The sequence below is a fragment of the Hyperolius riggenbachi genome, chromosome 8 (assembly GCF_040937935.1).
Source record: "Hyperolius riggenbachi isolate aHypRig1 chromosome 8, aHypRig1.pri, whole genome shotgun sequence".
Classification (NCBI taxonomy): Eukaryota; Metazoa; Chordata; class Amphibia; order Anura; family Hyperoliidae; genus Hyperolius; species Hyperolius riggenbachi.
Window position 1 is genome coordinate 72,392,931 of NC_090653.1, and position 23,356 is coordinate 72,416,286.

At 44.7% G+C, this 23,356-nt stretch overlaps 1 protein-coding gene across 1 annotated transcript in view; it reads left to right on the forward strand.

Moving 5' to 3' along the window:
- The window catches only part of LOC137528912 (cytochrome P450 2G1-like), a 46,158-nt gene that overhangs the window by 1,427 nt on the left and 21,375 nt on the right, over positions 1 to 23,356 (forward strand). Inside the window, exons 2-4 of the mRNA XM_068250676.1 lie at positions 6,352 to 6,514; positions 12,140 to 12,292; positions 19,674 to 19,834. Coding sequence (XP_068106777.1) covers positions 6,352 to 6,514; positions 12,140 to 12,292; positions 19,674 to 19,834 — 477 coding nt within the window. The remainder of the gene's footprint in view (positions 1 to 6,351; positions 6,515 to 12,139; positions 12,293 to 19,673; positions 19,835 to 23,356) is intronic.

Here is a 23,356-nt window from a genome sequence, read left to right on the forward strand (position 1 = left end):
GGTGCCCTTTTAACTGATCTATATCTTGTTTTTTTTTTTTTTTTTGGGGGGGGGGGGTACATTTTACTAAGAGCCACTTTACTGTAAATGCATTTTAAAAGGAAGAATAAGAAAAAAACGGGAAAAAATCATTATTTCTCACTTTTCGACAATTATAGTTTTAAAATAATACATGCCTCCATAATTAAAACCCACGTATTGTATATGCCCATTTGTCCCGGTTATTACACCGTTTAAGTTATGTCCCTATCATAATGTATGGCGACAATATTTTATTTGGAAATAAAAGTGCATTTTTTCCATTTTGCATTCATCACTATTTACAAGCTTATAATAAAAAAAATAGAAATATTTAATCTTTACATAGATATTTAAAAAGTTTAGACCCTTAGGTAAATATTTGTGTTTTTTTATTCTTAATTGTAATGGTTTTTTTTTTAATTAAACATTTTATGTGGGTATTTTTGGGAGGGTGGGATTTAAATTGTATTTTTTTTTGTAAATATGTGTATTTTTATTTTTATTTAACATTTAGATGTAGTTTACTTTTTGGCCACAAGATGGCAGCCATGAGTTTGTTTACAGTGGCGTCACTCTAAGCGTAACACATACGCTTAGAGTGACGTAGAGGAACATAGGAAGCAGAAAGAGCGTAGCTTCCCAGAGAAGCTGTCGCTTTTTCTGCGGGGGAGAGGAATCAGTGATCGGGCACCGTTGCCCGATTCACTGATTCGCTGGCTAACAAACGGGTCGGGAGCGCGCGTGCACGGCCGCGGGAACGCGCAGGAGCGCACATGGCTTCTTGGACGTGAGTTTCACGTCCAGGAATGTCAAATAGTTAAATACATTAGCGGCGATTCACATAGCGGTGTGCAAGGTGCAAATTCTGAGGGTTCCTCCATGCAGATTTTTTTCTGCACAGAAAAACGCTCAGGAATTCTGACAAGTGGAAACAAGGCCATCCACTTGTATTGTTTATGCGAATCCGCATGCAGACAACGCGTGCGGATTCGTGCTAGTGGAAACGGGCCATAAGGCCTTTTTTTGCATGGACAGTTGATAAGCAGTGAAATGCCTCTCAATCTCTCACAACTGCTTGCTGCTGCCTGGTAAATGCTTGCTGAGCACACAGTTCAACTGTCCGTGGAAAAAAATGCCTTTTGTGTGGGCAGGGCCGGTTCTAGACAAAGACAAGAGACATAACATTTATATCACGCTTTTCTTCTGGCGGACTCAAAGCACCAGAGCTGCAGCCACGAGGACAAGCTCTATAGGAAGCAGCAGTGTTAGGAATACTTGCCTAAGGTTTGCCTACTGAATGGGTGCTGGCTTACTGAACAGGCAGAGCCAAGATTTTAACCCTGGTCTCCTCTGTCAAAGGCAGAGCCCTTAACCATTATCATCCAGCCACCACACACAACAGCCACCACACACCATCCAGCCACCATACTTTTTGCTGCCTGAGGCATACTTTAGAATGATGGCTTAGGGCCACTTCTTGGGCAGGGCGACCGCCCTGGGCACAGACCAGCAAGTAGGAGAAGGGGAGCGCAAGCAGAAGGACATAACCGCTAGGAAGCTGGTGACCCGCAGTGCAGCCAAATGGAAGAAGAAAGAAGATTACCAGCGCTAACACCTTCCTCGGCTCCCTGCATCCGACATCATGTCATCATCACGTCACCACCGCGTGATGACACCTGATGTCCTGTAGCGGTACTGCAGGCGGTCAGTGTGTGGCGCCCATGGAGGAGTCAGCTTGCTGGGGCTCTCTTCGCCTGTTCTCCTGGTCCTTGCTTCCTCCTGAACAGGGCAGCCATCAGGGGGGACAACTGACATTGCAGTGAGGGGCCCTGGGCCCCCCCAAAGCGCTGGAAGGGCCGCATGTGCTGGCTGCGGGCCTGTGGCTCACTAACCAGCACACCGTGTTCCAGCACTAAGAGAAGAGTTACATCAGCGCTTGAACGTGGGGAACAGGTGCGTGAGGACAAAAGAGGCACATGGAGAAAAGAGATGAGACGGGAACATGAGGTCAAAAAGAGGGACACAAAAGAGGCACAAACTGAGGTGAGACGGAGGGGAGCAAAAGAGGCACATGAAGAAAAGAGGGGGACAAAAGAGAACAGATAAAGGATAAGAACCTACAAGTCCCTATCTCATTTGTTAACCGGGGAATACCGGTATTTTGCTAGTATTTGGCTCTACCTACAACATGCCATGGCCACGCCCACTTTTTGCCGCATCACGCTGTGCATGCCGCTTTCTTCAGTATCGGAGCCATGCACATTTTTCGCTGCAGTGCACTTTGCGCACGGACAAAGGGGTGGGGTGACTAGTGGGGAGGCACAGCAACCAGTGGGTGGGCCCAGGGAGGGGCCCAGGCCTGATGATGTGTGAGAGGCCTCAACATTTCTGATGGCGGCCCTGCTCCTGAACGAGAGGCTTGTCACTAGTAAATAGGCAGATCTACTTGTGACCTGTGGCTGTGTGACTGTCTCTAAAGAGTAAGGGTTTGTGAGTCCACGGGGGTGGGGGGTGGCAATTTTTACACCCTCGGCCTGGGTGCAATTTATGCTAGAGACTACCCTGATGATAGCACAGCACTTACTCTACAAGACATACTACAGCTCAATACAAAAGCACACTGGCTTGCTGTGAGTCTGTAACAAACAAACTGCATAGCTCTAAAATCTTTTGGAGGGACAATCCCTCTTTGGCAGCCCTGTCCCTCTGCCCCTCTTTTCTCCTCATTTGTCCCTCTGCCCCTCTTTCTTCCTTATTTTTGCGTCTGTCCCTCTTTTCTCCTCATTTGTCTCTCTTTCAGGACTTTGTCACTATTTCTATATAAATATATATATATATATTTCTCTACTAAAAATGTGTTTGATTGACTCTAAACTTTATTCCCATCTTTTAAATTGATGTATTTCTTATTTTAAAATGTTACCATGAAGGAAAATGAACCAGGATAGAAAGGACCAGTGTGGTTTTAATTATAAAACATATTTTTCTTATGAAATCTTTATGGTATGCGTGACTAGGGGTGTGACGGGGCGGGATCAGGGGTGTGGCAGGGGTGTGCCTTAAGTGTCCCTCTTATCTCAAAAAGTTGGGAGGTATAAAACTGCTCACCCTCAGCCACTCCATTCCTCTTCAGTCAAGATAGCCGTGCCACCTCCTCCCTTCTGCTGTGCAAGTCAAATGAAACACTGCTACTCACACAGCACAACAAGCTGCTTTTCCCCAATGATGACCTCTTCAACTCGCTCTCCTCTCGCTTCTCCTCCTTCTCTGACTGCATGCTGTTAGCGTAAACAGAGTACAAATATGCTGCCCTGTAATCTCTGAGCCTGCCTGATGCAAATGTTTCACCTTGCTTCATGACTGAACCAGCCCTTTGTGTGGGCTACATGTGGACCAGCCTTACACTGATGCTGCCTATCGTGACAGTCTCTGATGATTATACTCTATAAAATGCATTAGATATAGGCTCACTACACACCAGCGGTTCTGGATGTCCAGCCTTGCTTTCAGGGCATGGACAATGGTGTAACTATCCCCTCTGCCACCACCTCAGTGGCGGGGGGGGGGGGGGGCCCTGAAACTGGGAGCGGGCCTGGGAGGCAGTCCTATATGCAGATCAGAAGCATTTACGTGTGTACCCGCGTTTCCTGCACTCATTTGCTGGTTAGTTTTCAAGTGTCATGCACTGCATGCTGCAAGTAGTGTTGGGCGAACACCTGGATGTTCGGGTTCGGGAAAGTTCGCCGAACATGGCCGCAATGTTCGGCATGTTCGGGCCGAACCCCGAACATCCCGCTTTTGGGGGCCCTATGGGGTCGCAGGCATAAGGGGGGAGCATGCCCCGATCGCAGGGGGGGTCGGAAATTCCCCCCACCCCCTCCGCTAGCGCTCCCCCCCTCTGCCTGCTTCCCCATACAAAAGTTTCAGGAAGTACCGGTACTTCACAGTGCCGCCCACTGCCAGCCACCCACTACCACCGGACCGGTACTTCCTGAAACTTTTGTATGGGGAAGCGGGCAGAGGGGGGAGCGCTAGCGGAGGGGGTGGGGGGAATTTCCGACCAACCCCCCCGCGATCGGGGCATGCTCCCCCCTTATGCCTGCGACCCCATAGCTGGGCAGTATTCGGCCGAACAGGGCCCTGGTCGACCGAACAGGGGCCCTGTTCGGCCCTGTTCGGCGGCCAATTAGTAGTTCGGGGCGAACCCGAACTTAAAAGGCCGAACACCAACAGGTGTTCGGCCGAACTCGAACATCACCCGAACAGGGTGATGTTCTGCAGAACCCGAACAGTGGCGAACACTGTTCGCCCAACACTAGCTGCAAGCCAATCACCATGTGGGGACTGAATCCACATGGTGATTGGCTGGCTGCACACAGAGCACCGCACTCGAAAACGTACTAAGAAGTGAGTGAAGGGGATGCGTGCTTCGGCAGCAGGTTATGTATGTGCTTCTGCTGTGCATAATGCTCTGCATAGGAATGTACTGAACTGAGACCCCTAGCTACTTGCCAACACTCCTTGTGATGAAAGGGGGGGGGGGGCAGACAGATCTCTGCAGAGGGGCTGGTCCAGCATACTTACGCCCCTTAAAGAGAGCCTGTACTGAGGAAAAATATTTAAAATAAACACATGAGGTAACTTCAAATGAACATTGAATAGTTACCTTGTCATCAGTTCCTCTCAGAAGTGCTCCATTTTCTTCTGACAATGATCCCTTCCAGTTCTCACAATATTTTGTCAGATCTGAAATATATCACTTGCTGTCAGTAAAATATCAGTTGCTGTCAGTTATGGCTGAGAGGAGAACTGATGTGTCCATGTTTCCCCCTGGCTCAAGTAGGCAATGTTACAGTTTAACTTTGTGCTGACCAGAAAGCTGTTATGGGTAATGGCTATTTTAAAAATGGTGGATGGAAAATTCCTTTGATCACAGTGAACAAACAGGACGCGGGACAGGAGAAAGACACATGGCAGGTAAGTATGACTTGTGTATGCTTATTTTGACTTTGAATTTTCAGTTCAGGTTTTCTTTAACAGATGAAGATGATTTGCATATTCAGGAGTGATGCATTATTGGAAACCACTTTCACTTAAAGCTGAAGTATTGCAAATGCCTTCTGTTTTAAGACACCAAATGCTGGTTGATGTACCTGACACCAGCCTAATAGATCCAGCTCCAGAAAGCAGGTATACAGAGCAGCGGAAAATGTAGCTGCAGGACACAGGTGCCAGTGATGGATTTAAATGTTGACCTGTAGTTCCCACCAGAGATTCTCAAATCCGAATTCGGGTGAAACCCGGATAGTTGCTATCCGTATTTCACCCAGTTACCTGTGTGGGGTGGGCGGGGGAGTCAAGATTACCTATCTGACGTCTTCTTCGGTCCGTCCCTCTGCGCCTCCCACGATGCGGTCCATGCTGCGGTCACGTGAGTACAAACACTTCCTCCTTCCGGGTTGAAGGAGGAAGTGTTTGTACTCACGTGACACGCGTGGGACGCATCATGGGAGGCGCCGAGGGACGGACCGAAGAAGACGTCAGAGAGGTAAGCTTGACCCCCCCTGCCCACCCTGCACAGGTAACTGGGTGAGATCCGGATAGCAACTGTCCGAGTTTCACCCGAATTCGAATTTGAGCATCTCTGGTTCCCACTGAACACCCATGAGTAGGAGACTGATCACCCCTTGATGTAACTACACACTCTTTCCCATAGCTACCAACTGTACCTTTTTTGGAGGGACAGTCCTTTTGGGAACCAAATCCTGAAATCCAAATCCAAAAAAGATGTACAGATTTGTTGAAATATGTGTTAAATTGACTCTAAACTTTATTTCCATCATTTAAATTGATATATTTCTTATTTTCAACTGTTAAAATGAAGGAGAATGAATGATGATAGAAAGGACCTGTGTGGTTTGAATGATAAAACTACATGTTTTGCTTCTGAGTTTTTAGTGATATGCATGGTGAGGGGTGTGGTGGGGTGTGGTTAGAGGCACGGCATGGGCGTGTCTTAAAGTGTCCCCCTTTCTTTTCTCAAAAAGTTGGGAGGTGTGCCTTTCCCCTTTAGCTAGTATGTCATTGCCTAGCACTTTTCTTTGCCTGTTAATTTTGCTGCAACTATGTTGATGAATTTTTGAAAAGACGGAGGCAGTGGGTGCCCTCTTACCCTTCTAGTAACTAGACTATCAATTAGAGAATTAGAATTAGAGCGTTGATATGATGGTAGCAGGTCAGGAGATGTTTTTGAAGACCTCAGTATGCTGTTTTTTACTTAAAAATATTACTCTACTGATCACAACAATATATTTTTACTTTTTATTTCAGCTGAAAGACACATATGGGGAAGTATTTATCATCTATCTGGGGTCTCGTCCAGTCGTGGTGATCACTGGATACAAAGCAGTCAAAGATGTTTTGGTCGACAGAGGTGATGATTTCTTAGGCCGAGGAGACATGTTCATATTTGATGCCGTTTACAAGAACCATGGTGAGCAATCTGGATAGGATGGGCACAGAGAGGGTACATATGAATAGGGACCTGCTAATTTGGGTGCAGGGAGAAGCCAAAAGATGGCTCTCGCTGCTCTAGGTAATCTTGGGGTATATAACGAATATACTGTATCCCCTTACTGATTACCTATTTTTTTTTCTTCTGACCTCGTCATTTGGGGTTCAGCTATTTCCAGCACCCGAATTACAGGGATTTTATCATACTGTATTTCTTGGAGTATAAGACTCACTTTTTCTCCCCCGAAAAGTGGGAAATAAAGTCACTGCGTCTTATAGTCCAAATGCAGGGAGTTCCTGACTTGTGAATGCCTGCCAATACCAACCTTCAACCCATTCAATGTCGGGGACTTCCTGTACTGTGTCCATGCAGAGGAGGACACAGGGGGACAAATGGAAGACACAGGGGGACACAAAGGGGCATAGAGGAGGACAGAAAGGGGACACAAAAGGACATAGAGGTGGACACAAAGAGGACAGAGGCAGACACATGAGGACACAAGAGGACACAAGGGGGACAGAGGACACAGGGAGACACAAGAGGTACAAGGGGGCATGAGGTACAAAGAGGGCATAATCCACAAGATGCCCCTTCACCATGGATGCACCAGGTTTAGTATATATTTTTTCCCTGGTTTTTGTTCGTTAAATCTAGGTGTGTCTCATGGTCAGGAGCATCTTATAATCTGAAAAATATGGTAATTTGTACTGCACTGCTACCATTATGGCCTATGGGACGCTGAAATCTAGCTAAGTGTGGGTGCCGAGATGAATTGTCATGCACAGAAAGGTCATGACACTCACAACAAACAAATTTAGCAAACTTACACTTTACTTTTGCATATTTCCTTAGAGACCACCAATATCCAATTATCCATTAAAGTGTACCTGAGACGAACAAAAAAAAAAGTTTATACATACTTGGGGCTTCCTTCAGCCCCCTGCAGGCTGAACACTCCCTTGCCATCTTCCCAGGTCACCTTGATCCTCCGCTAGGTGACCTGGTAAATCCGGCTAAAAGTCGGCTACGGTCGGCACACTCACAGTCCGGCCTGTATAGTACTAAGCAGGCACAGAACGCTCACGGTGACGGCAGTATGCCCCGACTGGCAGAATTACCGGGACAGCTAGTGGAGGATCCAGAAAGCCTGTTGGGATGGCGAGGGAGAGATTGTCTTGAAGGGGACTGAAGGTAGCCCCAGGTATGTAAACATTTTTTTTTCCTTTTGTCTCAGGTCCTCTTTAAATAAAATAAGTAGTAAAAAACAATGGTATTAAAGTAGACATGATCCTCCCCAGCAGAAATAGCTCAGTCGTGCTAATTTTAATTTCCAATTTTATCTGTTTTTATGTTTGCATACATTTTTTAATGAAAACAATAGCTCTTTCCACTTTTGGGATCATTCAGCGAAAGACACTGCCATAAGTGATGGAGAGTGTTGTCTTACAACACCTTTCTACTGATGCTGAACTTTGGTGGCAATTGACACCACTCAGTGCATCGTCATAGATAATGTGTTTTAAAGCAAATCTGGGAGATCATAAAGTAAAATATTTAGATACTTGCTTTGGTAGAGAGGGAAAGCCTCCTACAGAGACTTCCCCCTCCCTCCCTGTCCCTCGGTTCCAGTGCTGGGGTCCGTGAAGATCCACTGCGCACATCAGCACTGTGCAGGTGCAGACGGCTCCTCTGCTCGGGAGCTGAGCTGAGCCTGTTCGACTCCATGCTAGTGCACAGGCAGTGACGTAGCAATAGGGGGTGCAGAGGTTGCGACCACATCGGGGCCCTTGGGTCAGAGGGTACCGTAGGGCCCTCCATCAACCACAGTATTAGATCTTTATTGGTTCTGTGCTGGTAATCATCACTTCTATAGATGCTTTGAATGATAGTTATCATTAAAAAGCAATTCCCCACCCCCTTCTTGCACCTCTGACACTGTAGTTTGCCATTGGCAGGTTTTGGTGCGCTGTATCAATTGTTACATGTAGAGTGTTTGGGGGCCCCAGTGTAAAACTTTCACCGGGGCCCATAGCTCCTTAGCCACTGTGCACAGGCACGGGCTGTCAGCTCCGTTGACAAGTCCTTGTCGAAAGGCTTGCAGAGGAGGGTGACAGGGAAGCCTCTGGAAGATTTTGCGATCCTCATACGTTTGTGCTTGTTTTACGTTGTGGTGCGATGCGTCAGGGACAGGGCATCGCACCGCAATGCACACTGTGGGCTTGATTCACAAAAGCATGATAATTCTTATCGTGTCCGCGCTATGCATTGCATGCGGTTTACAGCATGCAAAGGTTTACGCACGCCATGACAAAGGTTGTCGCACATTAAAGTTAGCGAGCATGCGCAAACCCGCACATTAGCGCACGCACTGGAACGTTAACGTGTGACAACCTTTGTCATAGCGCGCGTAAACCTTTGAGCGGGGTAAACCGCGTGCAATGCATAGCGCGGGCGTGATAAAGATTATCACGCTTTTGTGAATCGGGGCCTTTGTGTGAAACCAGCCTTATACGAACCCTACATGCAGTGAGTTAGGTTAACGTGATCAGTTACAACTCCGTAGGGCCCTTTTACACTTAATTGGGCTCGATTCACAAAAGCGTGCTAACTCAGTTAGCACACCTACGGGCGTGCACGTGAAATGTCGCACTCGGTGCGCCTGAAACGTTGCACCGTGCGCCGTGCGCCGTTTCGGGCGCACCCAGTGCGACGTTTTAGGGGCACCAGGTGCAATGTTTTAGTCGCACCCGGTGCAACATTTCACGCACACCGCGCAGTGCTTAAAGGATACCCGAACTGAAATGTGACATAATGAGATAGATATGTGTTTGCACAGTGCCTAGCACACAAATAACTATGCTGTGTTCCTTTTTTCTTTCTCTGCCTGAAAGAGTTAAATATCAGGTATGCAAGTGGCTGACTCAGTCCTGACTCAGACAGGAAGTGACTACAGTGTGACCCTCACTGATAAGAAATTCCAACTCTAAAACACTTTCCTAGCAGAAAATGGCTTCTGAGAGAGCTAGGAAAGTGTTTTATAGTTGGAATTTCTTATCAATGAGGGTCACACTGTAGTCACTTCCTGTCTGAGTCAGGACTGAGTCAGCCACTTTCATACCTGATATTCAACTCTTTCAGGCAGACAAAGAAAAAAAAAGGAACACAGCTGTGTGCTAGGCACTGTACATACACATGTCTATCTCATTATGTCACATTTCAGTTTGGGTATCCTTTAAACTTTGCACGCGCTAACTTAGTGCGCGAAACTTTGCACGTCTTAAAGAGCTTTAGACGTGCTAAGTTAGCACCCTTTTGTAAATCAAGCCCAATGTGTTGGTATGCGTTAGTGTGAGGTAGTATGCACTGGTACGTGTTTTTTCCGTAGCAGTGCATTGTGAAAATGATTACAGTTAAAATGTGTACAGTGGGAACTGTGCCACAGAAAAACATGGGCATTACTTTGAAAATCAGGGTTATTTTTTTTAGTTAGAACTGAGAGAAACTTATTAAGTGTAAACAGGCCCATAGAATTGTAAAGGCAGTGAGTTGGCATACAGAATTATTCTGCAACTCAACTAAGCACTGTGAACAGGGCCTCAAGAAGGCAAAATAATCACTGAGGGGAAAAAAAAAACTACAGAGAATATCAGTCGGGCAACAATACAAACAGGAACTACTTGTTAGCTGTGATCACAGCCGTATTTGTCTAGATGATCTCTTATCCAAACAGTCTTAGTACAGACAGGTGTCTTCCCTAAGCTCTCGCCCAGGGCCGGATTTAGGCCAAGGTCACCTAGGCCATGGCCTAGGGCACCACATTAGCAAGGGCAACAAAGCAGCAGGCTGAACTTATGCAGTATTTGCAAACTTGCAAATGCTGCAATGCAGGGAGATCAAGCGAGTGCCTGACTGAGGTACTCTGCAGCAGCCACCTTGCTCTTTGTGCACATTTGCATTGTGGCTGGCAGCTATGGTTGGGCAGCATTGGAGACAGTGGGGAAGAGGAATCTTCTGCACTGGAGACGAGCAGAGAAATGAGTGACACTGATGGCTACTGCGGCGTGAAGGTGAGCTGGCTACCTATACTGAAAGGGGGGGAGAAGTGGGAAAAGGCGGGATTAAGGGAGTCTTGATACCTATACTAGAGGGGGGGGGGGGTCATCAGGTTACCTATACTAGAGGGAAGGGGGGGAGGGGTCTTCTGCCTACCTATATGAATGGGGGCGGCTGGTGACAGCACCCTTGGGTGGTAAACAGTACAAATCCGGCTCTGCTCTCACTCGAGTTATTTTCTTTTGTAGGGGTGGTCACAAATTCATGCATTAAATCTGTTGAGTTCAGTTATCATATTTGTGTCAGATCAGCACAAAGATAATCTTACATTTATGCCAGCATGCCATCCTAAAAAAAGGTTCACTGTACACGAGTACCAGATTTAAAGCAGGTAATTTGGGCTCCGGCAGCGCTTAAATGGTTGGTTAAATAGCTCGTTAAATGCGTGCCACACAGGCTGCAATAGAAATTGCAGCCACAGCGGCACCCAGGGGGTAATTTGCATGCTGGCTACACCCAATCATTTTGTTTGTTTTTAGGTAGCACAACTATCAGTGAGGGTTTTTTTTTTTAGCTGTAAAGGCGGCACAAATATAGGTGGGGTTATGCATCGATAGTAAAATAATGATAAAAATGACCAGTATTCTACTATACTCATGGTAGGATATCGATCATCTTTACCAGTATTCTATTAGCGGCTATCCCTGGGCCAACGCCCAAATTACCACAGCACCATGTATGTACCAGATTATAATTGGAACACCTTCCCACCGCAGAAAGTATTCTTGTGTTCCAAGAGTCAGAATGCTACGTTGTATCCAGTCACTTAGTAGGTTACTTTGTTGCCAGATTGCCAAGATTAGTATATGTCTATTTTACATTATGAACATCAGTGCCATCTGCTGCAAAAATATAGTTTTTACCCAGAGACATTAAAGAGAATCTGTACTGTGAAAATCTTACATAAATAAACGTACTAGCCTGTTTGTTGTTTTCACCTAGCCCCCTCTGTGACATTTTCGCTGCTCCCGCTGCTTTCTTGGTGATAAAATCACTGTTTTATTCATTGTTTTTGTAAACAATGAACATGGCGGCCCAACAGGAAATAAATCATTAGAGCAGGTTCCTGCAAACGTGATTTGATTGCTGGAATGTTACACCACTTGTTGCCTTGGCGACTTGTCTGAGCTCTCAACTGATCTTTCTGAACTCACAGCTGTTCGCAAAGTCACAGAGCCTGCAGAGGCTGGCTGTGAGCAGAGACCTTGTCTGATTCATACACACAGCACACACACAGAGCCTGCAAGGGGCATGGAAGAGGTGTGTATAACTTCTCCCTATCACAGCAGAGGAGTGCATTCCTCTCTGCCTCGACAAGGCTTGGCAAAGGAAAGAAGATTAGATTTGTTACAGAGACAGTGCAACTTGAAAAGGCTGCAGCAAGCAAGACCACATTAGAACAGGTGTAGGAACTTATAGAATAGAAGAAATAAGGCTGAAAATTGTGTTACAGAGTCTCTTTAATGTTGTATTTCTGTGTCTCACGATCAGGAGTTGGCTTAACTACTGACGTTAAAAGGTGGAAGGAGCTTCGACGCTTCTCTGTAATGACAATGCGAGATTTCGGTATGGGAAAGAGAAAAATAGAGGACCACATTCAAAACGAGGCTCAGTGCCTGGTGGAGGAATTGAAAAAGACAAAAGGTAAGTGCAGAAAATGACAAACGTCAGTAAAGTGTATAACAGGACAGAGCCCTAACTAGAAATCATTGGGGCCCCCTGCGAAAATTTGGATGGGGGCCCATTCCCCAACTTTCTGCACAGGTAAACTGAGAAACAATGTTATTCAATTGGCTCGTGCACACTTAAATGTGTTTTCCCCATGCAGATAAAAACAGACAGCAGTGAAGCACTGCACTGCACACATTTTCTCATTTATCAATTACTGTAGCTTCTGCGATAAAACGTGCATGTTTTCACACATACAGACACACGTTATGCAGAAATGCATACCTAAATCCGACAGATGAGTGTGCTCCCAGCTTCTGTATATTACACCCACTCTGTCCACCTCTGATGGAGCACAACTGGCTCTGAAGACTCCTCCAGCATCACTACAGTGCACAGTACTTGGGAAGGGGGTGAAAAGGCTGGGGACATTGACCCTGCTGCACACTGAATAGGGACTGTCTACAAATCGTTGTCTACAAAACTTTGTATGTATTCTTATCAGTGAGCAGCAGATGCAGTCATTAGAACAATTTTGCGGAGAATAGAAGGCTTTTTCTCTCTGTGCCCAGGCTTCTCAAGCATCACCACAGTACTCAGCACTTGGGGAGGGGTACGAAGGCTGGGGGTAGAGCAGCGCTGTACATAAGACCCTGCTGAAAACTGAATAGGGACTGTTTAAAAATCTTTGTCTACAAAACTTTGTATGATTCCTTCTCAGTGGCTGAGCAGATGCAGTCATTATAAAAATTGTGCTGAGAGCCCTCAGTTGTCAGTCTCTCAGGACAGGGGAAAAAACCTTCTCCCCCATGGGGCCTCCTGCAACTTGTGGGGCCCCCTGCAGCTTCAGCCCTTGCAGGGTCTATTGTTACGCCCCTGTATCAGGATATGAAGTTTTAAAAACAGGACTTAGGGCCTATTTCAATTTTTTTTAAAAATGTTTATATGATCTGATTTTTGATTTCGATTAAAAAAACGTAGCAGCATGCCGTACTTTTTTTTTAATCGGAATCAAAAATCGGATCGTATAAAAAGCGAAATCGCATGTAGGGTGCAAGGGACCTGAGACACACCCTGGCACTTGCATTCAAATCCCTCTAGCTGTGCCATGCATGTCTATAGGGATCAGATGCATATATTTGTTATGTGGGGGAAAAATCAGATGGCAGCCTGTTGAGTTTGCATGCGGGGAAGGTCAGAGAGTCGGTTCTAGTGAAAAAAAGCCCTTATCTTTCTCTCTTAAAAAAAAAAAAAAAAAAAAAAAAAAGGAAATATATAAATAACACCACCATATAACACAAGGAAGGACTGATGTGGTCATCCCTAGTAAAATGCTTGTCGGAAGATTTGAAAAACTCAAATGCTCATCACATTCTCCGGAACTATAGGATGCCTTAAAGAGAACCTGAAGGAGAAAAAAAGTGCCTCTGGGGCTGCTTACCTTGGGGGGGGGGGAAATCATCTGGATCCTAATGAGGCTTTCCATTCCCCCACAGCAGCCTCATTCCAGCGGGCTGCCAGCGCACAACACCAAGACAATAACAAGATCACTGGCCTGCCTGCGCAGGTGCGTTAGCAGCTTTCCACTCGGGCTCCAGGGGAAATGGTCGAGCCAGATCGGGTCTGCTCTACTGCACAGGAGCGAGCCATCTGCACCTGCGCAGTAGAGCGAACCCAATCAGGCTCAGCTATTTCTGCCTGAGTTGAAAGCTGCTATTGTGTCTGCGCAGGCAGGCATGTGATCATGTTATTGTCTTGGTTTTGTGCGGGCTGCCAGATCTGAAATAAAGCTGCTGAGGAGGACTGGAAAGCCTCATTAGGATCCAGAGGCTTCCTCCTCCTGAAGTAAGTATCTGTTTTTTTTTTTTATCTAACCACTTAAAGTGGATCCGAGATGAACTTTTACTCATTGCATAATTGTGTTCCTTTCCTATTGTTTATAGGGCACTCCTCAAGCCAAATACTTTTTTGTTTTTGTTTTAATGCACTAATTCCCTATAAACTAAATAAGCCACTCCCACAGGTTGTCAGAGAGCCAAAGCACTTTCAGACAGTAGCAAGGGCTCATGGGAGCTCAGTCTGGGCAGGAGGAGGGGGAGGTATTACTAGCCAGAGATTTCAGAGGCAGAGGGGAGGAGGGAGGAGGAGGGGGGATTTGTTTTCTTTGCTCAAGATGCAGATAAGCCTGCCTCTGTGTAATGTTTACAAACAACATGGCTGCTGTCATTGTATCACAGGAAGAAATAATCATATTCTATTAAAGCTGTTTGCAGCTAGATTTACTGTGTAAACTATCTAAACTTTAGATAAGATATATAGACAAGTTACTTGTTATAGTTAGTTTTTCATCTCGGATCCGCTTTAAAGGACCACAGTCTTTTCGCCCCTTAAGGACCAGAGCCTTTTTTTCCATTCAGACCACTGCATCTTTAACGGTTTATTACTCGGTCATACAACCTACCATCTAAATAAATTTTACCTCCTTTTGTTGTCACTACTACAGCTTTCTTTTGGTGCTATTTGATTGCTGCTGCGGTTTTTAGTTTTTATTATATTCATCAAAAAAGACATGAATTTTTGTCAAAAAAATGATATTTTTTTTACTTTCTGTAATAAAATTTGTCAAATAAAGTAAAATTTCTGTATACATTTTTGTCCAAATTTATTGTGCTACGTCTTTGATAAGAAATGTATTGGTTTGGGTAAAAGTTATGGTGTTTACAAACTATGATGCAAAAAGTGAATTTTCCCATTTTGAATCATCTCAGACTTTTCTGAGCACCTGTCATGTTTCATGAGGTGCTAGAATTCCAGGATAGTATAAATACCCCCCAAATGACGCCATTTTGGAAAGAAGACACCCTAAAGTATTTACTAAGAGGCATGGTGAGTTCATAGAAGATTTTATTTTTTGGCACAAGTTAGTGGAAAATGACACTTTGTGACACAAAAAAATTCCTAGGCTGCAAAAAAGTGTCACATGTGGTATCGCCGTACTCAGGAGAAGTAGTATAATGTGTTTTGGGGTGTATTTTTACACATACCCATGCTGGGTGGGAGAAATATCTCTGTAAATGGACAGTTGTGTGTAAAAAAAATCAAAATATTGTAATATTGTAATTGTGACACTTTTTTGCAGCCTAGGTGCGCTAAGGGGCCCAACGTCCTATTCACAGGTCATTTTGAGGCATTTGGTTTTCAGACTACTCCTCACGGTTTAGGGCCCCTAAAATGCCAGGGTAGTATAGGAACCCCACAAGTGACCCCATTTTAGAAAGAAGACACCCCAAGGTATTCCGTTAGTAGTATGGTGAGTTCATAGAAGATTTTATTTTTTTGTCACAAGTTAGTGGAAAATGACACTTTGTGAAAAAAACAATAAAAATCAATTTCCGCTAACTCTTGAAAAAAAAAATCTTCTATGAACTTGTCATACACCTAACGGAATACCTTGAGGTGTCTTCCTTCTAAAATGGGGTCACTTGTGGGGTTCCTATACTGCCCTGGCATTTTAGGGGCCCAAAACCATGAGGCGTAGTCTGGAAACCAAATGCCTCAAAATGACTGTTCAGGGGTATAAGCATCTGCAAATTTTGATGACAGGTGGTCTATGAGGTGGCAAATTTTGTGGAACCGGTCATAAGCAGGGTGGCCTCTTAGATGACAGGTTGCATTGGCACTGAAGTGCAGGAAGCACAGGATGTTCTCAAATCGTGACCTGGACATGGCAGCAGAGAACATGGGCATGTGATGTAAGAATGTCCCAAAAAATGTTACGTTCGGAAACTTGGAGTGGCTTCCACCGAAAAGGCTGGGCATAGTAGCTTCTTGGATTGGTGGTTGTGTGGCATAACAGTTGGTCTCAGCCACAATTAAGTCGTACCAGCAGTGATCAGAAAAAAAATTCTGTCACTGCGGTGGGGCGGGTGTGGGTTTGATGGGGGGATCAGAAGCCCGCAGGGGGCAGATTAGGACCTGATCTGATGGGTAGCAGTGACAGGGGGTGACGGGGTGATTGATGGGTGATCAGTAGGTGATTACAGGGGAGAATATTTGCAAGCAATGCACTGGCGAGTTGATCACAGGGGGTCTGGGGGGCTATCTGAGGGTGTAGACGGGTGTTTGGGTGCCCACAGGGGGCAGTTTAGGGTCTGATCTGATGGGTAGCAGTGACAGGTGGTGACAGGGGGTGACGGGGTGATTGATAGGTGATCAGGGTGTGATTAGAGGGGAGAATAGATGCAAGCAATGCACTGGCGAGGTGATCAGGGCTGGGGTCTGAGGGCATTCTGAAGTTGTGGGCAGGTGATTGGGTGCTCAAGGGGCAGATTAGGGTGTGATCTGATGGGTAGCAGTGACAGGTGGTGACAGGGGGTATTTGATGGGTGATTGATGGGTGATCAGTGGGTGATTAGATGGGAGAACAGATGTAAACAATGCAGTTTGGAGGTGATCTGAGTGTGGGTCTGCGGGCGATCTGATGGTGTGGGTGGGTGATCTGATTATGTGGGTGGGTGATCAGATGCCCGTAAGAGGCAGGTTAGGGTCTGATCTGATGGGTGGCGGTGACAGGTGGTGACAGGGGGTGATTGACAGGTGATCAGCGTGTGATTACAGGGGAGAATAGATGTATACAGTACACAGGGGGGGTCTGGGGAGGATCTGAGGGGTGGGGGGTGACCAGGATCCCCCAGGGGGCAGTTTAGGACCTAATAAAAAATAGCGTTGACAGATAGTGACAGGGAGTGATTGATGGGTGATTAGGGGGGTGATTGGGTGCAAACAGGGATCCTAGGGGTGGGCAGGGGGGGGGTGGTCTGATGGGTGCTGTGGGCGATCAGGGCCAGGGGCAGGCAGGATCAGTGTGTTTGGGTGCAGACTAGGGTGGCTTCAGCCTGCCCTGGTGGTCCCTCGATCACTGGGACCACCAGGGCAGGAGGCAGCCTGTATAATACGCTTTGTGTACATTACAAAGCGTATTATACCCTTTACATGCGGCAAACGAGGGGTTAATAACCCACCAGTCACGCGATCGCTGCATAACCACGCCCCCCCGCAGGTCAGCCGATCAGCTAACAGCGGTCCTTTGGGCCCAGTCATTGCGTCCGCCCTTTGGCTATGGGCGGACGTTATGTGGTTAACAATTCACGGATTCTCTTTAAAGGACCACTATTACGAAAATCATAAAATTTTAAATTCATTTAAATACATACAAATAAGAAGTACATTTTTTCCAGAGTAAATTAAACCATAAATTACTTTTTTCCTATGTTGCTGTCACTTACAGTAAGTAGTAGAAATTTGACAGAACCGACAGGTTTTGGTCTGGACCATGGCTCGTTTTACTCTGGAAGAAATGTACCTTTTATTTGAATGTGTTTACTAGCATTTAAAATGTTACGAATTTCACGATAGTGGTCCTTTTATCAGTGTAATACAACTTGAATGTAATAAATCAATGCAAAGTTAAAGTTAAAGCCAATGAGTAGTGATGGTCCTGTCTGGAAGAAGAGCTCATGGCATTTTATGCTTTTTTTTTATAACCCGAGGTAAAAAGTATATGGAGGCTACCATATTTATTTACTTATTTACTTATGCCAGAAGATTAACAGGACTGCCAGGCAACTGGAATTGTTTACAAGGAAATAAATATGGCAGCCTCCATATCCCTCTCACCCAGAGATGGCACTATGCAAAGATTTTTTACTTACCCGGAGCTTCCTCCAGCCCCATAAGCATGTCTTAGTCCCTCGCCGCCCTCCCGTGTGCTTCCGTTCAGGGGCAATCATCCCCGGTTACTGGCTCTGTTGCATCAGTCGGGGTTTTCTGCGCATGCGTGGACATCCTGTGCAGGCGCAGAAGACCCTGACTGTTGTGACTGAGCTAGTTACCAAGCAGATTGCCATTGAACCGAGGCGTGCGGGAGGACGGCGAGAGACTCAAACATGCTTATGGGGCTGAAGGAAGCCCCAGGTAAGTAAAAAATCTTTGCATAGTGCCATCTCTGGTACACTTTAAAGAGAATCTGTATTGTTAAAATCGCACAAAAGTAAACATACCAGTGCGTTAGGGGACATCCCCTATTACCCTCTGTCACAATTTCGCCGCTCTTCGCCGCATTAAAAGTGGTTAAAAACAGTTTTAAAAAGTTTGTTTATAAACAAACAAAATGGCCACCAAAACAGGAAGTAGGTTGATGTACAGTATGTCCACACATAGAAAATACATTCATACACAAGCAGGCTGTATACACCCTTCCTTTTGAATCTCAAGAGATCATTTGTGTGTTTCTTTCCCCCTGCAGCTATCTTCCACTGAAGTGTCAGGCTGTTTCTTCCTGCAGAGTGCAGACAGCTCTGCCTGTATGTAATTCCTCAGTATGTGAAAGCCCAGCCAGCTCAGAGGAGGATTTATCCAGCTTGTAAAAGATAAGAGAGAAGAGAGAAGCTGCCCTAATCTAAATAATACACAGGCAGTGTGCAGAGAGGGGCCTGGAGGGGGGAGATGCATCACAGAACCACAACACTGAAGAACTTGGCAGCCTTCCAGACACAGGCTGACAAGTCTGACAAGAGAGAGATAAGTTGATTTATTACAGAGATGGTGATAGTAGAACGTGCTGCAGTAAGCCAGAACACATTAGAATAGCTTTTGGAACTTGTAGGATGATAAAAAACAGGATGCAATTTTTGTTACGGAGTCTCTTTAAGGAAATATCACTAAGGCCCTGTTCACAGTGGTCAGTTGCAGAAAAATGCTGCATGTCAACTCACTGCCCATAAAATTCTATGATCACATTTTTCTAACTCGCAGCATGCAGACTTTGGATTAAAGTCTATGGCCAGTCTCCATTGCAGTTCATAGTCATTATAACGCTTGAGTTAAACACTCGACCAGACCACTGTGAACCTAGCCTTAGATATACTGCAATCATGATTTATTGGGACAAGAATGAACTTTTCCAATCAGTGTGTTATCAATAATATGTCCATCCATAGGGGGGGGGGGGGGGGGGAGGCTTTTAATTGATTTGATTGAGGAAGGAAGAAGGGATGGAGATGAAGGACTAATTTTAGACATAGCACATATAAGATATATCACTATGCTGCAAATGTGAATCATGTTTGCTGGAAAAGGATGAGTTGATGCAGGATTATGCAAATTTTTGACCAATCATGAAAATAGACCAATCAAATTCCATCTTTGTGGAGTTCATTTGGTTAATTGTTTAAAATGCATACATTTTGCATGAGAAATTTGCATACTCTTGCATCTACTCTGAATTATTTGCATCTCATTTACCCTAATCACTAACCGATATTCTCACCTATTCACTTCTCTCTGTCTCCATTTACAGAAGAATGTTTTAATCCTCGAGAACTCATGAACAAAGTATCAAGTAATATCATTCATTCCATTATGTTTGGGACTCGCCATGATTACAATGATAAGGAGCTTATAAGAGTTCTGCACTGCATACAGGAGAGCTTCTTCATCACCAGCTCAGCCTGGGGGCAGGTATGTGTTACTAAACACATCTAGGTTTCCCTCACAGCAGTTAAAAAGAACCAAGCAACACCTTTTTTTCCTGGTTTCTAATAGCTGTAGGAGCTGCCATCTTCCTCCCTCCCTTTCTAGCTGCTCATTATCCATCCACAGGGAAGGTGTGAATACAGCATCTGTGACTCCTGTAAATCCTTTGAAACAGAGTGTCCTATATACCCCCTACTGATGAAAGCTTTTGTTTGCTTTCTGCTAATGTGTAAAATAAAATGATCAGTCCTTCTTATCTGCTGAAAAATCTGAGGTTGAGCAGGCGTCGGAAGTAAGTAATAAAGGCTTTTGCTAAACCTTTACATGTAAAAAGTAGAGGTATAGTTGACTAGTTGACAGTTTTTTTAATAATGAGTCTCATTGTTGACCTGCATGTTTAATGTGCTATAGAGATACACTGGGTACTAAAAATGGTGCTTGGTTTACTTTATTATAAAACCAACGGACTGCAAGGCAAATGTTTTGTTTAATATTGATGCAAATACTGATGGTCACTGTTGATGCAAAAAAGGCTTATCATTTGCTTCCGATTTCCGCAGAATTCTGATTTCCAAGTTTTCGATCAGAAATCGGTTTTCTGCAGCCAAATTGGTATGCAAATAATCCAAATTTTAGGGCAATCACAAGACTTCATAGCATTGAACCAATCAGAGAATCAGTATTGTGCCGCAGAAATCAGATTACCATGGAAATTTTAGGCCAATCAGAAGACTTAAGGTGCGTACACACATGCGACTATAGTCGTTTGAAACGATCGTTCCCCGATCATTTCAAACGACGAGCGTTTAAAAAAAAAAGCAGCCAACGACCATTAAGTCTAACGACGGACGAGCTAGATCGTTAAAAATGAACAATCTAGCTTGGCGGATTTTTTCCAACGACGATCGTTTGCAAAAGTAGTACATCGTTGGAAACGGTCGTTCGTACTAGGCCTGACATGCGCATTTCACTATTTCTCCATGGAACTTTTCATTTTTATGCGCAAGCGCAATAGTTGCTTTACGTGATGTAACGTTCGTTCTAACGATCAGATCGTTACACACCTTTAAAAGCTAACTTTACTTAGGTCGTTCTTTCCTCAATTAAAAGTTTGTTCATCGTTCACAATGAACGATCGTTGTCGTATGTGTGTACGTAGCTTTAGAAGTATTAGGCCAATAAAAGCATTCAGAGATTTACCACGGTTGCTGATTGGAAATGCATTCACAAAAAAGCAGTTTCTGCAAACATTTTTAAAATTATTTTTACAATTAACAAACTTTATAAAAAATCAAAAAAAACAAAAAACAAACAAACATTCTTCAGAAATCAGTAATTGGAAATTCCATGTAAATCTGAAAGACATTTATCATAAAGCGGAAATCCGTCGAAATTCGAAATCTGCATTTCCGACTATCCCTACTTATCTTACTTAGTTACAGCTGTATGTGGCAATCCCTTAAAGAGACTCTGAAGTCTTGTAAAAATACTGTTTGTATTGTAAAAATGTGTTTAACATTACTGTCCTACCTAAACCGCTGCATCCCCGCCGCTGTACACAAACGAAATCCCCCCTAACTCCCGGGGGGCAATCCGGGCAGCGCTTCTGTGAGAGGCAGAGCTATAAGCAGGGACGGAGCTGCCATAGGAAAAAATGGGCAATTGCCCCAGGGCCCCAGAGCCTGTAGGGGCCCCCAAGGTGTCCCTTCCTATCTTAGCTATTGCTCCCCATGGACTCTGCAGAGTCTGTTAAGTTGGGAGGTGATTGGGGGAGGGTCAGCAGCCAGCTCAGGGGCCCAGGAGGGAAATTTGGCTGCAACAAAGGGCCTCTAATGACGCTTTTTGGTCAGGGGTGTCTGTTGGGGGGGCCCCAGGCTAATTTTGCCCTAGGGCCCAATTGTTACTTGAACCGGCCCTGGCTAAAAGCCACAGCTCTGCCTCTCAGCACGTCTGTCAGCCCGGATCTCCGCCTCTCCCCCGGCCCTCTCAGTCTTCCTTCACTGAGAGGGGTAGGGGAGAGGCAGAGATCTGCCGCTGACAGACGCTTGTGAGGCAGAGCTGCAGCTCATAGCTCTGCCTCACACGGAAGAGTAGAGGGCAGTAAAATCCAAGAAAGTTGTGGATTTTGTGGGGGAGAGGGAAGGGGGAGTTAAGGAGATTTAGTTAGTGTACAGCAGCGGGGATGCGGCGGTTTAAGTAGGACAGTAATGTTAAACACATTTTTTAAATAAAAACAGGAATTTTAGGAGACTTCAGTGTCTCTTAGGCTTTGTTCCCACTACAGTGGTATCCAAAAAAAGTAAAATCGGCTTTACTGCATTGCTAAACTGAGAGCGAACAGATACTGTTTTATAAAGAGGATCCCTTCACACTAGTCAGTCTGCAATGGATCCACAATTTTACCAGTTGCATTTCCCATATAGCCTATGCTCAAAACGCATCTGCCCGGGCTCCAGTCAGACCCCAATGGACCATCAGAGCAGACACTATACTGTATCATGGTCCGACTGCAAATGGGAACACAGCCTAAATGGTAGGATGTGTGAGTCACCTGCCCACATGAAATTAATTTTTTCTCCTGAGTTTTCTCCTGGGTGATATTTTTAAACTTGTCAATAGAACATACTCAAAATTATTTTGATAGAACGTTTTCATTTAATTTTTGGTACTTTTTAGTTGAAAAGTGATGGAAAGGTTTTTTAAATAGAAGATGATAAATTATCTCATAGAAGAAAATTCAGGAGAAAACGTGAATTGCATACGGCCCACTGTGAGCAAACCCTCCTACACTCATGTATACATAACTAATCTGACATAAATACTTACCAGACAGAGCTCTACTTTAACTTGATACAGCTGAATGTTACATTTTACGTAACTATGCAGGTTTTCAAACCACTTGGCAGCATAAAGAGATCCATCTGAGAAACCAAATTGCACATCCTTACATCTTCTTTAGTGGCAGCCAGCTAGCCAGATCAGAAGCTTTTCCGACAAGAGAGTGCTTCACAGTAAAGTTCATTACGTATATCCCTAGTCATAAACACAATTCTCTGCTACTGGAAATAGCAAATCTTCATGTTCAATAGTGAAATGGAAATAAGCTACGCAAATATTAGTGTTAGTGGTAACTAAGGAGCCAAGAATTCTAATCTTGTGATAGTATGACTGTTTAGTTGTTTTTTTGTTTGTTTGTTTTTTTACTAATATTTATGGCGTTCTGATGAATAGCGTTGATCTTTAAATTTGTCATAGTGAGTTTGGAACACCCAAATCTTGCCATACACCACAGTTCAGCAATGCTGATCCACTTGTTCAGTACAGAAATGGTGCTGACCTGTGTTGTACGGCAGAGTTTGGGAGTTCTGATTTTGATATGCTGAATTTGAACACCAACACTATTGATGAACCATAATTTCCAGAATAGTGCAGTATGAATTGCCTGAAAACTACATTGTATTTATTTATTCAAACTTGTATCAAATTACAATAGTGACTGTTGTAGGA